This window comes from Lampris incognitus, chromosome 2 (genome assembly GCF_029633865.1).
Source record: "Lampris incognitus isolate fLamInc1 chromosome 2, fLamInc1.hap2, whole genome shotgun sequence".
NCBI lineage: Eukaryota > Metazoa > Chordata > Actinopteri > Lampriformes > Lampridae > Lampris > Lampris incognitus.
The window spans coordinates 111,847,512-111,865,258 of NC_079212.1; the positions used below are offsets into that span (position 1 = coordinate 111,847,512).

Below are 17,747 nucleotides of genomic sequence, written 5' to 3' on the forward strand. Positions count from 1 at the left end.
TTTATTTTTACTCAAGTGTGGTTTCTTTTATCATTTAACTTTAACACTAGAACAACCAAAGCCATCATTTTGACGGCTTTGGATTTTCAAAGTTTAATAACTTGGTGAAAAAAAGATACAGACCTGCCATTCCCTGAGTGCTCCTAAAATTGCATATATTTGCATTAAATGATTTTTAGATCAATTGCACAAAACAGTTATGATAAGCTCTACCTAAAACAACAGCTCGTAATTTGTGCGTGATCATGCGCGTCATGTCACTATTTATGACGCGTGTTGGTCGCATCATTTCCTTTGCGAAGTTCAATGCGCTGTCCTAGAAACACACTAGCGTTCTTCAATGCAGAGTAATAGTCTAAACTTGATTTTTTATTATTGCCAACATGTCTGGTTACAGATGCCATTTCAGACACACCATGACTACCACCGAGGCATATTTACAGGTGTTGGACAGCAACAATTTTAAATTGTTTGAAAAATAGTACTAAAGTTGTTAAAATTTTTATTTTGGTGTCAGTCATTTCTTAACAGACATACTAACATATGCAACGCATTAATATCTCAATTGGATATTTTATCTTGACAGAATATAGAGTTTAAAAACCGTGGCAGTTATTTTGACTGCCCATGGTCATTCTAGCAGTTTTTAAGTTCTGGTCGTTTTTTGGGACTGTTTCAATGGTTATTTTTAGTTCTTTTTTTTACATTTCACACTTTATAGGCCTTGCTACGTTTGTTAGATTAGCAATATGTGTTTTCCGTTTTGTTTTCAGGTAATATTTTCACTTTTTCCATTTTGCTATTCAAGTTCGACCACGTCTATCTGAAGTTTAAATTGTTTAAAAATAGTATTAAAGTTGTTAAAATTTTAATTTTGGTATCAGTCCTTTCCTAACAGACATACTAACACACGCAATGCATTAATATCTCAATTGTGTATTTATCTTGACAGAATATAGAGTTTAAAAACCATCAGTCATATTGACGGCCCATAGTCGTTTTAGGTAGGAGTGAAATCCCGGTCGTTTCAGCAGTCGTTAGTTTAACATTATAATAGTTTAACATTACAATAGTTTAACACTACAATCACCAGCAGTCGTTCCAGTGTTAAACTATTCAGATTAGATTTACAGATTCAAATCGGATTAATGTTACCTAATCCAGTTGATTTACAAAACATATATTTTGTATCACAGGGAAGTTACACAAAATAAATTGTGTCTTGTGTGGAGATTAGACAGACCCCAGAAACCCCCAGTACTAACCGGTATTGGTGATACTGTAGTCTTCACTCTTCCTGCGCATATGATAGATAACGATGACCCAGACCAGCGAAGTCCCCACGACGCAGCACACCACCACAATCACCACAATACCAACAGTTGTCCAGCCATCCTGGTCATATCCCACACCCGTGTCGCAGTTTGGAGATGGTGACACACTCAGGTAGATGTGGCCGCGCTCTGTGCCCAGCGTATTAGACATGATGCAGGTGTATTTACCAGCATCTGCAGGTCCAGCATCCACAATGATAAGCAGCTGGTTGGCAGCGGCAAAGAAATGCCGCTCTGTCAGCACCAGGGGGCCATCGTCCTTGGTCCAGTTGAGGCGCGGGGCCGGGCTGCCCCCTGCTATGCACTGGAGCACTGCAGTCTCCCCACGGGCGACAGTTCTGTCTTCCAAAGGTCGCATGAAAGATGGAGTTTCTGGAAGCATAGATAGGCAATCTGATTAATTTCTGAGTCTCCACAGTTTGACAAATATGGGGTATTAAACAGAGGTGTACATCCAATAGTTAAAGGAGCGATAGGCAGCTGTTGATTTTGGGCAGAACTTAGAAATATTTTCAAACCGAATTCGACACTGCCCTTCCCAATCAGAAAGCATCAGAATGCCTCCAAAGCCACGCCCTGAAAACTAATTTTATTATTATAATGAACATAAACAACAAACATGTCTATTGTTAGCACTCACAGCTGTCAAGCTAGCATGTTATTATTGAAAATTTTGTCAAAAACTGACTGCTGCAGTAACTTGACCAGTTCATGTCTGACGTGCCGTGTCTAACATGTTTATCTCTAACGTAACGTCTAACGTCTAAACGCGCGTCACTGAGGGTTTGATAGACAGCTCGCTCGTTCCAATCATTTGACTTGGTCGTTCGTTTGATTGGATGTCATTGTTTTACCTCCTGCCCCTTACAGGAACAACAGATTTTTTTTCATTTTGGTGTCAAATGTCTTATTTTTTTTTTAGTACTATCGATTACTGTCGAGATATAATAAGAAATTTAAATTTTGCCAAAAATTGGCAGCCGCCTATAGCTCCTTTAAGTCAGGGTATGAGACTTTGATGGTACGGTTATAGTCCGAAGAATTATCACGGTTTTTACGATATTACGGGTAGGTATTTTATTACTATGAATGCACCAAATCTTGATTTTTAGGGTTCAGCCAAATACCGAATCCAGCACTTAAGATTCGGCTGAATCCGAAACCCACTCATTTCAGTTACACACATAAATGCAGTAAACACAAAGAACAACCATAGAATAAATAATCACAGATAAACGTTTAATACAGTTATCATTTTAAATTATAATAAAAAAGAATGGGCTACCTATAACTTTTGCATTTACTGACCAAAAACAGCTGAATGCTCAAATTCAAACGCCATAATGTTTCAGCTTGAAAGTAAAGTCATGCAGGATACATGCTTTCTTCATTCATACAAAAACTTTAGGTACAATATTGAAAGAAACATTAACTGAAAATGTTGTCCCATGAGAAACCTGCCAGATCTCAAAACCTAACCTTAATACTGTTGTCCATCTAGCCTAACACATGAAAAGAGTGTTTCCTTTTAGGAAAAGAAGATGCTCTGCATTTAATGGTGACAGTCGGTTTCGACGGTCAAAGCGAATGTCTCCAGCGGTAAATTCACTGGGGACATTCGCTCAATAGCCTTTCATTTGGTACAGAGGTTGGCGGGTGGCACAGGTAAACCTGTGCTGTTTTTGCAAGCAATGGAAACTGTGATGGTGTGCCTTGACACCAGCTTTACTCCATCACATGTTTCAGGCGCAAATGTCTTAGCAGCGGCGATGTTGTGCATTGTTTAGGGTCCTTGCCACCACAAGACAAATCAGCTTCACAAATTGTACATATGGTTCTACTTGAATTGCCTTCTTTTGACCTGAAATATTGCCACACAATTCTTTTTTTTGGTTGTGACTTACATTTTTACTGTCCGGCTATACTACCGAAGCACCAAATGCAAACAACTCACCATCATCACTTGCATCCACTCATTATGTCGAGGTGATTAGGGTTCGGTCAATAAAATTGTATAAGATTCGGCCGAATCCAAACCACTTCAAAAACGAGAATATTGGCTGAATCCGAATCTTGGATTTGGTGCATCCCTATTTATTACTCAACACTATTAAGAGAAAGACACACAAGCATGTTTTAATTAAAAAGGTTTATCTCATCTTTTACAACAAACTTTTAGTGTCGCAAATGGAAAATGCAAGCCTCCTTTTTTTGAAAATATCATAGCCTAAATACAGTGGGGAAAAGGAGGTGCATTAATGAATTCATTGTTGCCTTTTGAAACCAAAACAGTACAGTATCTGTTTCAAAAACACACATACATATATACATATTATGGCCAAATGGAAATATATAGAATGTACACACACAGACAGCCCGTCACTCTCCTCACTTGGTAGTGTCGGATTCATCAGTCGTCATCAGTAAAAGGTGGATTTACTTTAACACCAGTGTCAATGGATGAATTGATGGCGAGCACCAATTATCGGAAAATTATTATCTCAAGAAGTGATGCCATATCTCTACAAAATCAGCTTGAAAATCAAGTAACGTTCGACTCCCACAGAGGACTGCTCCACTGTGAACTGCTCCATCCAGGGCCGAGCTCTATCTTATGTACAAGGCTCAGCATTTTCGGTTTTTACTAATTTTCACCGAAAAATACTCAGATTTTTTAAAAGGAGATCGGTTTAAACTGATTTTCACCCGGATTTTGTTTCCACGGATCCAAAAGTTGTTCCTGTTCGTGTGAGGTTATGTAACAGTGTCCTCGTGTGGCGAAATTCGTCATGCTGGATGGCTTTGAAAAATAAAAACAGAAAAAGCTGAGCCTTGCTTATGCAACGTTAGCTTAACTGGTATGGCTCAAGTGTGCTGTTGGACTACCCAGCCAGGAAGACTGCACATACAAACATGGGACTCACTCACAAGAGATGTTACTAAACGAACACCAGGCTGAATGAAAATATTCTGAACTGCAATGTGTTTAAAGGTGCTTTAAACATGAGATTTCGAACATTAATATAGCAGCAGCAAACAACTATGTGTTATGTAAAGAGATAGTGGAGTAATTGCGTCCTGAGCAGAGAAAGAAGTCACACTCCCTCTGTGTGTGTTATAATCCGAGCTTCTCTGTTCTTTGTTTTGGAAGCTGGAAGCACGTGCGTGTCAGTGCATCGCCCATGCATGTGTGGTAGCTAGCGTTAACAGGATAGCTATTAAGCTAATAATTATGTTACATAGATTTAGGTCACTCGGCAGATCAAAGAAATAGATCCTTTCTAAACAGAATATGTTACTAATGTTAATAAAATAATCCTATACTGTAAAAATCAATATTCCAACCGAACAAAATAATAGCCAAGAATGTAAGCGGGGATAACACAAAGGGGGGGGGGGTTTGGTTTGGTTTGAGATACTGGAGCTCAATATCATATGTAGCACCTTTAATCACAGTTACAGTAAAACCGGTTGATATCAACATCCCCAACGCTAAATAACAATAATGTATACTGCTCAATGACAGAACCACCTGAGGCAAAGCAAATGGTTTCCAGGCTAGAGAGATGTTATTTGTAAACCTCACATGCTTAAGCCATTGATTATAAGCTGTTGAATGGCTGAAATGGAATACTTAAAAACCCTGTTACATTTACTTGGAGCTGTGATCAGTCCATGGTGTCAAGTTATACTGCACATTAAATTAAATAAATAAAGATCCCCCCAGCCAGTCAAAATGAATTAGTCTCCCAGGCTTGACAAATAAGTTACCTCCAAGAGGCATATTTTAAATTGTTAGAACAAATACTGCTAAAAGCCCGCCACCTGAGCTGTTACAGCATTTGGATTTATATATTTACAACATACGCAGGGCAACATGCTAAGATAATGTAAACTACAGGCATAAATGAGCCACCAATTCAAGCAGAATGACTCAGACAAAATGACCCAGTAGTAAAACATCAGTAATAATTTCTAATAAGATGGGTGACTTACCCAGCACAGTGAGCGTGGCATTCGCTGACAGACTCCCCGCTGCATTCTGGGCCGTGCAGCTGTACACTCCCATGTCCTCCGTCTTCACGTTAGCAATGAAGAATATGTCATCATCTGGCATCACGTGCATTCTACGCTCTCGGGCAGCAGGGAAGTCAGTGCCTCCATCCTTCTGCCAGGCAATCTGGGGCGAAGGATGGCCTTCTGCTGCACACTCCAGCTTGGCCATCGTCCCAGTTCGGATGGTCAGATCCATTGGAGTTTTGAGAAAGGATGGCAGCTCTGAAATAGAGGAAACAAATGTCTTTATGCATACTCAATAATCCAGGTAAGGAACTCACAGAAAGTTGAATCAGTTCATCTGGACACATTTATTAAAAAACATTTCATCACTCATCTAAGTGACCTCTTCAGTCTCAACTGACTGCAGATAGCCCCACAATGAGAACATTCACAGACATAGCCCCACACTTACAAAAGAAAATACAGTGGCACAATGGATGAAAATGATCAGTTTCATATGCAAATTGCCGTGACCATTAACTAGTTACAAGGGCAATGTGTACTATTTCAGAGGATTGGGAAATAGTTGCAATCATGGCATTGTAAGATGGTGACAGATGTACTCTTAGGCTGGCCAAGAGGATGGCATAACACAGAAGAGCTAATGTGTCAGGCCAGGACTCTGCAGACTACACCCATCTACAGTCCAGTGGCCACTCTTTCAAGGATGAGGATGTGCAAATCCTTGATATGGAGAAACGCTGGTTTGAACGGGGAGTCAAAGAGGCCATCTATGTGAAGAGGGTATGACCATCCCTGAACCGAGGGGTGGTGGGTGGGGGCTAGGAGTACATCTGTCGGCATGTTACAATGCTGTGATTGCAACTATTTCCCAACCCTCTGTGAATAGTAGACATTGCAAATCTAGTTAATGGTCATGGCAATTTGCATATGAAACTGATCATTATCTTCGGTCTTTATGCCACAATATTGTTTATAAGGGTGGGAATACCTGCAGTCAGTTGAGACTGAAGAGGTCACTTAGATGAGTGATCAAACATTTCTCTTAAACGTTACGTTCAGATGAACTGATTCAACTTTCTCTGATAGAGGAAACAAAGTGTAGCAGAGAGTCAAACAGTAGTAAATTATTCCAAGCATTTGTTTCAACCTGCTTCGCACCAGATGGGTGGGTATATTTCTATTGGAAAAATGCATACTGTCAATCACGTTACTTTCAAATGCTTGTCTTTGACTACATGTGTCAAGTACCTCATCTGACAAATATAAAACTTGCCACAAAAATGACTGCAAATAATATTTTATTTCACTGTGGTCCTATGGAGTTATTAAGAAAAGACGATGAAACAGAAACATAATCAACACATTTCACCTTAGATGAACACTCTCACCATTGACTGTAAGCTGGGCCCTGTTAGAGTAGTTGGAGCCAAAGTGATTGGAAACCACGCACTGGTAGCGCCCCTCATCAGTGAAGTTGACATTGAGGAGGTGAAGCACTGTGGTATAGATGAGCTCACCCTCCTGATAGCGGGCATAGTTCTGCACCTCTGCATCATACAGCACCTCCCCATCCTTCCGCCAAGCCGTGGTCATGGGCGAGTCACTGCTACTAGATGCAATGCAGCTCAGGCTCACATTGTTTCCCCGCAGTGCCACGGAGGTCTCTGGATGAGTTGTGATCTGAGGCTTAGGGAAATCATCTGCATAGGGATAAAAAGCAAAGTCCGTTAGATGCTTAAATTGCCAACAGTCCCAACCGCAATCCTGTTGAATGAATTTGAGTTGGCTGTTGGTGTTTTTCCTGATCCATGATGATGCGAGTAAGAATTGCAACCGTCATCTCGGTCATATCACTCAATGCCTGAAACTATTTCTTCAATAGACACAATACACAAAATGAAACAAAATATACAAGAAGAAACCGGGTCTAAGACTACAAAAATGTCTATTAGAGCCATACAATTTTATTTTCTTATCCATTTTTGTGAAACCCTAACTTGTTATGACCTTTCAGGACAAATACTTTTTTTAAAGAATGATCATAAATAATTTCCTTCATAAATAGACCTCCCAGATTTGCACTGAAACCCTGGGCTTTTGGGGGCCATATTTATACATTAAAAATAAAGTTTACAAAATACACCTCCATCCATCCATCCATCCATCCATCCAGCCATTATCCAAATTGCTTAAACCTTCCTGAATCAAACTAAACAACGGTTTCTGCTCTTTTGTTTCTTCGGTAGAACACCAAAAATTTCAAGGCCGAGACAAAACCAGCAAAAACTGAAAGAAAGGTGACTGACCACAAACAAACTCCTCTGGACTGACAGACAGAACGCTACGACCCAGTAAGGTGGTGGGGTGGGCACACACAGCAGAGACTGACTGCTGGAAGTGGCTGTCAGTCAGCCATTGCCCCAACCACTGCAGCTGGCAGTCGCATAGCAGACTGCTGGTGTTGAGCACACTGAGGGGAAAAAAAAAAAAAAAAGGGACAATGTTGGGGAATGAAATGACAGGTCACAGCAATCTGCAATGCAATAATAAAGCTAATAAATGTAATGGCTTACTTGTAAATGTTTACAACGGTTTTCATAATTGTATTAAAGATGGAAACATGACTCTTTCAGACCAGATAAATCAACAAAAACCACAACACTATTTCTGTGTACTGTAATAAAATGCGAGAGCAGGAACACCACAGTCAGTCATGTCTGTGAATGTTCTCATTCATCCAGGTCATGGTTATCCAAAGGAATTGAATCGAGTGCAGCTGGACTTGGTATATATCCGTGAAGACGTTTCGCCTCTCATCCAAGAGGCTTCATCAGTTCGTGCCTTTCTGACTAGACCAAGCTAGTCTGACTGGCTGGTGATGAAACTCAGATATTGATTCTCTTTGGAGTCGTTATAAGGGCTATTGATGACCATGGCTCTTTGTGTTCCGATGTTGAGCAACGCCCATCGTTATCAGAGTTATTGATATGCGTGGCTCTTTGGTGTTCCGATGTTTAGCGACGTCCGTCGTTATCAGAGGTATTGATATGCGTGGCTCTTTGTGATCCGATGTTAAGCAGCAATGGTCGTTGGGGGTGTTAGTTTCGACTTCGTTAGTGCTCCATTCAGTGGTCATGAGTCGTTGGAGCCGTTAGTAACTGACTGTTGTTCTTGGAGGCTAAGCTTCTTGAGTCTCCTGGGTAGAGATGAAAGGATGGCATTGTAAGTGGGAGATAGGTGGCGACACCACCTATCTCCATCTCTACCCAGGAGACTCAAGAAGCTTAGCCTCCAAGAACAAGTCGGTCACTAACGGCTCCAATGACTCATGACCACTGAATGGAGCACTAACGAAGTCGAAACTAACACCCCCATGACCGTCGTTGCTTAACATCTGATCACAAAGAGCCACGCATATCAATACCTCTGATAACGACGGGCGTTGCTAAACATCGGAACACTAAAGAGCTACGCATATCAATACCTCTGATAACGACGGGCGTTGCTAAACATCGGAACACAAAGAGCCATGGTCATCAATAGCTCTGATAACGACTCCAAAGAGGATAAATATCTGAGTTTCATCACCAGCCAGTCAGACTAGCTTGGTCTAGTCAGAAAGGCATGAACTGATGAAGCCTCTTGGATGAGAGGCGAAACGTCTTCACGGATATATACCAAGTCCAGTTGCACTCGATTCAATTCCTTTGGATACACAGTCAGTCACTTGTTGATGTCAAGAAATGATCCAGGGATATGGCTTTTATTATTCATTCAGTGCTAAACTTTTATCAAGTTTCTTGACATTTCAGAAGTTTACATTTCCTTCATACAACCACACAGCACGACTTTAAAAATCCTATTCATATGTTTTAATTATGAGGCTATTTTAATCATTATAATTCTGTTTTAATGAAGCCACAATTAAATCAGTCAGGGAAAATATTAAAACAAGAAAAGGTAGCTTTTTCAATGTACCTGGGAGAGCTATGAGCTATTTTTTTTCTACTTACAATACTTTCAACTTCATATGTGACAATGCCTCAGGATGTATTGACATGATACCATTCTTGCTCAGGTCCCTGTAGGTGGATGAAAATGTAAATAAGACACTTTAACGATTTATGATCAAAATGGCATCCCATTTAACAAGCACAAACAACATCAACATTATGGTAATAAAACACCTTGGCTATCTTGCAACATTCAGGCATAAGTGCTAATCCTAAAATGCTTAGGGCGGGGCATTCCTGGGGCATTTAAAGTTTGGCCATATGACTGAAGGCTGGGATTATGGACCATTTGGCTTGAGAATAACTTGCTGGAGAAGTTTAGGCTCGCAGAATCGCTAATATCTTTTCCGTCACTTCACAAAACTTTTTATAGACTAGCTGTTGTGTGATGACTTATTCCTATTTTACCCTCTATTTTGGTCCTTTGTATTATTTTGGTTTTCTCCTTTTGTCAATTTGACTGTTTGCTTTTTATATAGTTGTTAAATCAACTGAAAAGTGGAGTGGAGTGGAGTGGGGTGTGGACCGGTTACCTAAATCATCTTAATTAAGTCAGGCAGATTGAATAGTCCACACCCTAAAAGACAAAGCCATCTTTTTTTTTTAAATTATCATTAGCCGTCCGATACTGACAATGGCCATCTGGATGAAACGGAGTACTTTGTTTTCCACTTACAGGTGCTCCAATTCCTCCAAGCCCTCAAAGGCCTTCTTTGTGATTGATTTGATCTTGTTTCGCTGAAGAATTCTAGGCGATAAAAAAATGAAGTTACACTAGGTTCATTAAAATGGCTGCCAAAAATATTACTTGAGTGACATAGCACGCTATTCACACCTGCAGTCACTACACTGTAGTAACTCAAGTTTCAACAAAATAACAGAGGAAATTTCTTTAGATACAATTAAGTTACATTGTCAATATCACTTTGAAAATCGAAAGTGAAACAATAAGCGTAAATGTAAAAAACACATAAAAGAAAATAACCGTAAAACAACATAAGTCTGCGTAGAAGGGTACGTGTCTCACTTTAACAAGCTATACAGACAAACCATTTAAGACCTCAAACTAAATTCAAGATAAAGAGGCTGGCATTCTCTGATGTGGATCAGAATCACTTGATCAGCATAGCAAATGTGGCCATATACTTTCTATTATTGTGATGTCTGCTGTAGTATTTGCTCTGTTCTTTTAGTCGGAAAGTGTCCCTGAGCTTTAGAAATATGCTGTTCAAATAAAATATATTGTTCACCATTACTATTTATTCTCCAGTTATTTTTCAATTCATACATGAAACTTGACTTGGTGATTTGACCACATAAAATACATTCAAACAGAATAAGACATTGACATGAGGAAAAATAATTTACATATTCTAAGGCCTTACTGTAACAAGACTCCACTAAGATTTATAACAGAGTGCCCTTACAATGTGTTCAGCTTCTTCATCCCATCAAACACACCTATGTAGTCTTCAATGGCCCAAGAGATCTCATTATTGCGAATGTCCCTGTAATGAAAAAATAAAATAAAAACAGACCGTCAGATTAAAACACTATCTATGATGACTTTTTGGGGATTCATTTAAGTAATATTAGAGAAGTGAATGCAAATCTTCTCTACGGTGGGGTTGTCGACATCAGCACTGGGAAGGTCGACATCAGCCCTGGGAAGGTTAACAGGTCAAATGAAAACCCAAAGAAGCCTCGTGTTCACAGCACTCAGGGCATGGGCACTTTAGGTTCTTCCTTCTCATGCCCGAGTGCCCCTGAAAAGTGGCCTCAGGCTGTATCTAATTCCCTCTGCCGTAAAGGCCCCAAGGAGGCCCAGTGACCCTTTAAAAACCCTGACATTTCTCTCTTTCAAACTCAATACCTTCTCTGAACTTAGTGCTGAAATTAATGGGTTCCAGATCCCACCATCCAGCCAACCCTTTCAGACTACCTCACAAAGAGACTTCTCATCAGGAGAAGACATTTGCTTAATTAAGCCTATCTACCAGTTGAACTCTCTTTTCTCTCTAAACAAAAATTGGGGAGAGATTCTTACCTCTCAGAGTCAATCAGAGAAGTCTAGACTGTTTAAATAACTCATTGTAAATTGATCATTTTAAATCCATTCACGTCTTTCACAATATCCAGTTATTTATAAAAGAGAAAACAACATGAAATCAACAAGCCTGACTAAAACATTACACAGGATGTAACGTTTAGCTCTATACTATACTATAAATGTAAGAACTAAAGACAAGTGGGATTAGGACACAAACAGGAAATGCTACAATATGTGAACTAAATATATCACTAATTCAACAGGGGTTTTAGTAAGATAATCTAATGGTGAACTACTGGAACATTACTAAGTGTATTTGAAACAAAACACAGCACACCAAAGAAAAACAAATAAAACCTACTTTGATCAGCAGCCTTCATCAGAATGCAGAGATTCAAGAACAAGTAAGGACTTAATTATACTCTTTAATATTGAGTTTCTTTACATTTCAAGGATGCAAACAAATAAATGTGACAAGCTAGCAGGGACTGAATATTGGTCAGAAGGTGGAGTGTGCCATGTAAAGTTCCAGCAAATCAACAAAGTGCACCAGCATCTTGCTGAACAGCCCTTTATGTATGTCCTTCTCAGTAGGTGAAGGGGAGAAGCCAATGGGCTTCGCAAGACAATGACTTGAACCCCTGAAGCATGGGAAGAGAAAGTCTTTGAGTTGCTGCTGACACCCCTGACAGGGAGATTGAATTTGTATCTTTAGGTCCCCAAAGAAAGAAGAGCGATTTTCAGTACCAATTGTGCACATTTTTGAGCCATCTATTTTTGTAGGTACTGAAAAAACACACAGGCCACATTACTAAAAAGCTCGTCTCCCAGTGTCCCTACAGATATGGCCTGGTTATTTGCCACAAAACAATTACTTAAAAAAAAAAAGGAAAAGAAAAACATAACAATTTTCAGAGAAGTGTGGACCTTACAGAGTGCGAAGGCTGGCCAGGCTGCCAAAGACTCCCTCTCCCAGGTGGCTGATAGAGTTCTCTCCAAGGTTCAAGCTCTCCAGGAGACCTAGTCCGACAAAAGCGGTCTCCTCCAGCCTAGTCATATGGTTGAGGGACAGATCTCTGCAGGAAATAGGAGCAAGAATGAGGTGGACATGAGCTTCAACACTGGTGCTGTGTATTAATCAAATAACTCCTTTAGGACCAATATCCAAAAATGAAACTACAATATTTTATAAAATATTATTTTTAAATATAAAACCACCAGAGGCGAGTCAACACTGAACCTGTTCTACACAACCAATTACTGCAGCACTCACTGTATCAAAGTAACAGAGCAAACTGCGAAAGTGTGTTGAGAATAAACTTCAGAGCTTGGGGCTGATGAAAGAAAGAAGAGACTTTTAGGGGTTTTGGGATTTCAGCAGTGAAACAGACACACTCACAGTTCCTCCAGCTTCTGGCAGAACTCCCAGGCATCTGGTCGGATGATGCCGATGGCGTTTTGGCTGACCCGCAGCACTCGAAGCATGCGCAGGCCATACAGCCAGCCTTTGTTGACCTCAGTCAGGTTGTTATGCTCCAACTCTCTGCAATACAAAAGATGGGGAACACAACAACACACTGGCCTCAATAAAAAAAAAAAATCAAAGAAAATGTGTGCCTTTATTACATACTTCAGGCTGCAGTTATCTCACTGGCATTGCCAGCTTCTTTTTACATTAGCATTACGATGCTGTTGAATCTTGTAATTTCAAAGACAGCAACTTTGCGGTTTTGACTTCTGCAGAAAAATGTGCAGTTGAAATGGCTCACAATGTGACCCACTGGCAGAAAAAAATTATGATATAGAATTCCAACACTAATGGTCAAAATACACACCTCGGATAAGAGTTAATGAATGGTGGGTTTAAGTATACCGTGACTATATATTTGTACTTAGTCTTAATGATTAAGGCTTTGTATGAAAGTTCATAAAAAAGACGATAAACAAATTTTACAAAGAAGGCCTAAATGCTACATTGCTCCAGTCAAGCACATTATGGCTCCAAATAAACACAACTGACAGATCTACTATTTACTGTTAATCTGGAATCAAAAGCAACAATATCATACTCACAGCTCCTCTATGTTGTTCAGTCCAAAAAAGGCTCCATCCATGAGCTTTGTGATGCCATTTCTTTGCATCTTTAGCGACCTGAGGGAGTCCATCCCTTTGAAAGTCAGACTGTCCACCACCTTGATCTTGTTGCGTTTCAACTCACTTCAATGAAAATAGGATTCAGAGTTACTGCTATAGCGCTAAATATTTCCATCCATAGAATTACCTTGGCACTGTATTTATATGTAGCTAATGGACTTTAGAATAAATTCAAGCCCAGTATATCTGTATCAATCTTAACTGAACCAATAACAAAACTCAATGAGTTTGTCAAATGCACATTAAGAAGTGACCTCTAAATTGAGAATAAGGTTCTTGAGAGCACAACACTCACAGGAACTGCAGCTGTGGAAGCCTGAAGACTTTGGATGGGAGCACAACTATTCTGTTCCTGTTCAGCTTTAGCACCAGCAAGGAACTGGAGATGTTTTCAAAGCAGCCAGGCTCGAGGATGCTGATCTTGTTATTACTTAAATTCCTATGGGATAAAAAGCGGAAACAACAGATGTAAATCAGCAAGGAAGGAGGATGTGGAAGAGTTGGCTTTACAGTTGGACCTGCTTACAAACATACACAGTAGGATGAGGCACACAGTCAGCTGGTCACAATAAACCAAAGGCATTTTTATTGACAGAAACAAGCTGAATGTCTCTCTCCAGCCTGTTTGGTTGACAGTCATCTGGTGAGGTCTTACATACAAACTCAAGTTTGATACTGCACTGCTTCGATGCCATCAGTGCAACCATTGTAAACTGACAATATCACAACATTTCTGCTACTGTGTCATATGCAGTGGGTCAACATTTCCTTCAGTTTTGAAGCCAACAGGCATATCAGAGGCATTTCCCCATAGAATGCCGTTATAATCTAAGGATGTGATACTTTGTAATTACAGTGTTTCTGAAGTCTGTTCAGCTTCTACAACTAAGATAAATAATCAGAGGTTTTGTCATAAAACACAAACAGTCCTCTGCTGCCTAGAAATAACCTGTTTTGTTTAAAATCCATATTAACCACAGTACCTCACACAACAGGACAGTGTTAAGAGTGAATTTCATGATAAAAGTCCCCCAAATCTGTGTATGTAACATTAGATCTGCTTTATCTAACATTATTGTATGAGCACAGTTACGTCCATTTGTCTACATGTCTCTCTTAAAAAGTTTACATCTTTAATCAGCATCTTGTAGACAATGCCTGAAGTAGCACAGCTTGCTTGAAACTGACAGTGGGGCATTTTTTAATCAAGCCTAAGTATTTAGGTTGCTAGCGATTTGTGATAGCATTAGCATTACCAACCAATGTTAACATCTAGGTATAAACTAACTCAATCTCCTGCTCCAACAAGTTGAGCAAAAATTAATAAAAAATAATATGAGTATTTATTTATCAAAGGTCTTATTACAACACAACGTCGCAAGCTGCTGGTGATCTGATTGCTTGAGGAACCAGCATTACAGCCACTGGAGACTCTTAACTTGACAGGCAGTATGATTCACAGACAAACTGTGTGGATAAAAAAGACGGACATTGTGCCTGTGATGTCACCCATTGATTTCTGAAGGAGCATTCTGAAGCCAAAAGTTTGGCTTTATGCTCGCCACATCTGCTCACGTTTGTTTTTACCTCTCACGATGGCAAATTTTCTACCAGAATCGTACCAATGTTTTCATGAAATAACCAACCACCATCTTGAACTTAGTCAGAAAAAAACTGACTTCAATGCACAGCAACAGAAACCAACTGAGTTGCTGCTTCTAGGTTTTAACATGATTTCTGTGGTCATATGCCTCCCTTCCCCTCTTAATTTTGTTATTTAGCATAAGTGTTTCCTGAACACGCTGTTCTGTGGCGGCCCTCAAGACTGTCAGCATTGCCCAAAGCAGAGAGAAAATTGGATAACATTTACTTTTTACCTTCTTGAAAAAGTGGGGAAAAACAGTACTAATGATAACAATAGCAGTAGTAATAGTCATGGTTTTAAAAGCACTACAAATAATAATAATAATAATAATAATAATAATATCAACTCACAGATATCTCAGCTGCATGGATGGGAAGGCTCCAACCCTCAGCTCAGAGATGGAGTTGGACGTTAGGTCTAGTGTTTCCAAGGAAACATAAGGTTGCAAATGATGCATTGCAAGCTCAGTGATCCGATTGTGAACTCTATGTAAAACAAGATGTTTACACAAAGATTATAATATACAGCATAACACCCAGAAATTATAACCACAATTCATTAAGGTCCATACCAACTTCTGCAAGCAGTATGTTGACTTTACAGACATCCAAATGGAAGTCTCAAAAATTTAAAAATGAGCAACTCTTCAGCGGGATGTAAGGTTTTGAAGTGATGGGCTTTTCTTTTGCGAATCAATGAACATGGTCTTGTTTTCAGAAACAAAATAGCTTATAAAAATTATGAATCTTACTATGTAGAAGTGTGCACTTCATTCATATATCATATAAAGAGATATGTTCTCTCAAATCAAGTTATAGCATTTGAAAGTTTGTTTCTGAACCAGCATTGAATTAGCCTTTACTTTGAAGTATCAGAACGGTTTCCCAAGTTGTAACAGGATATCAAGTTTAAACCACATGCAAAAGCAGAAACGAAAATTTCCAAAAACACGCTATCTTGTGAAGATCTTTGACTTACATTGACAACAAAGTGATGTTATAGGAAACGTCTCCGAGAAAGGGAAGAGCAGTCAGTTCATTGTGATTAATGGTGCTGAAAGGAGAAAAGTAACACATATTAGCATCAGCTTTTAAAGAATCAGCTGAAGGACGTGATTTCAATGGACTAAAGATGAACTCGACAATCATGTAAAGTTGAACCAAATCGGTTCGGTAAGCTACCAACAAACCAAGGCCACCGTAGCTGAGCTCTTAAGTTTGTGTGCGGGTTGGCTACTTACAATTGTGTTATCCCAGTAGGAGGATTATGGGGAGCCGTCGATAGCCGTTTTCTATTGCAGTCCATGATTTGTACGTCGTCTTGTCCGTTTAAACATGAGCACGGAGCCGGACAAGAGTGAGGCGCCGAGGCACTACAACTCAACAACACGAAGACGAGGGCCAAAGGAATGGGCCAGCCCTCCGCCATTTTAAATGTCTTTCTAGCGATAGCTACGTGGCTAACTTTGCTAACTAGTAGGTTAACAGTAACAGAAGCACCATCAAATTGTTACTAAATGCTTGCTGTCATTTAAACTGTACTCATATTTCGCAAAACTGCTGAGTGATTCGATACGGCACTTTAAAATACATTTTCCCAGCTTAGATAAGGCATCACAGTCGTGACTTTTTTCTCCCTTCCTTCCCAGTGCCTGAAATTCCTTCTTACTCCAATCTGGACACACTCCCAAAAACGGCTAACGCTAGCTCGCTAGAGAGCTGCTTTACTTCTTCAAAAGAGCGATGTTTTCCGCATACCGTCGCGACATAACTCCGTGTTAAATTGAATGCTCTCTATGGCCGGACCGAATGAGTATTTATCACAGCTCGACCTAAGCGGTTTATCTTAAAGTCAAAGTTATTTTTTTCCCCTCAGACTTCTGGCTCGGAGGTACAACAAAGCGCCTTTGCGTTGATGACATAGGATATCCTGGATCCCGCCTCCTGCCAGCATGTTTACACTTATCCCATTGGTTTGTGCTGGTGCTTGTCAAACAGTTACTCCAAATTAATTGGATTATCCTCCGCTGTCTTTTTTTGTAGCATATTTTTATGCCAAACTTTAAAAGTTGACTTTCAAAAGCAAAGCGTTGAAAAAACTTCACTTAGTGCAGAAAACAACTTGCATGGATATTCTCATTCATTACATTCATACTTTTATCACATTTAAATTTCTTCCTTTTTTTTCTTTTTTCTTTTGTAATTCACGTACATTTGTTTTGGGCCAGTTGGAATTTCTACAATTTTGTGCTCTTCCTGCTGAAAGGCTATAAATGAATACATTATCTATAAATGACAATGATGATGCGATAGAATATGTATGTGTCATCTTATATGCATCCCAACAAATAACTTATTCTACACTAACAAACCTTTGATGAAACTAAAACTGTAATAATTCTGCTACTATTACTCTCCTAATTATTTTGTTGTTGTTGTTAATAATAATAATAATAATAATAATAATAAAAGACATTGAAATCGAGATTGATCGAATGTGGGGAATAAAAACCACAACACTACCAGTAT

The 17,747-nt window shown here is 39.5% G+C and overlaps 1 protein-coding gene across 1 annotated transcript in view; it reads right to left on the reverse strand.

The window, feature by feature from the left end:
- lrig2 (leucine-rich repeats and immunoglobulin-like domains 2) overlaps positions 1 to 17,122 on the reverse strand; it is a 28,354-nt gene extending 11,232 nt beyond the window's left edge. The window contains exons 1-14 of the mRNA XM_056273119.1: positions 16,460 to 17,122; positions 16,198 to 16,272; positions 15,570 to 15,704; positions 13,870 to 14,013; positions 13,494 to 13,637; positions 12,820 to 12,963; positions 12,353 to 12,496; positions 10,798 to 10,878; positions 10,047 to 10,118; positions 9,371 to 9,439; positions 7,664 to 7,827; positions 6,746 to 7,057; positions 5,331 to 5,612; positions 1,266 to 1,706 (exon numbers count right to left, since the gene is read on the reverse strand). Coding sequence (XP_056129094.1) covers positions 1,266 to 1,706; positions 5,331 to 5,612; positions 6,746 to 7,057; positions 7,664 to 7,827; positions 9,371 to 9,439; positions 10,047 to 10,118; positions 10,798 to 10,878; positions 12,353 to 12,496; positions 12,820 to 12,963; positions 13,494 to 13,637; positions 13,870 to 14,013; positions 15,570 to 15,704; positions 16,198 to 16,272; positions 16,460 to 16,647 — 2,395 coding nt within the window. The 5' untranslated portion in view covers positions 16,648 to 17,122. The remainder of the gene's footprint in view (positions 1 to 1,265; positions 1,707 to 5,330; positions 5,613 to 6,745; positions 7,058 to 7,663; positions 7,828 to 9,370; positions 9,440 to 10,046; positions 10,119 to 10,797; positions 10,879 to 12,352; positions 12,497 to 12,819; positions 12,964 to 13,493; positions 13,638 to 13,869; positions 14,014 to 15,569; positions 15,705 to 16,197; positions 16,273 to 16,459) is intronic.
- Positions 17,123 to 17,747: the final 625 nt, after the last annotated feature.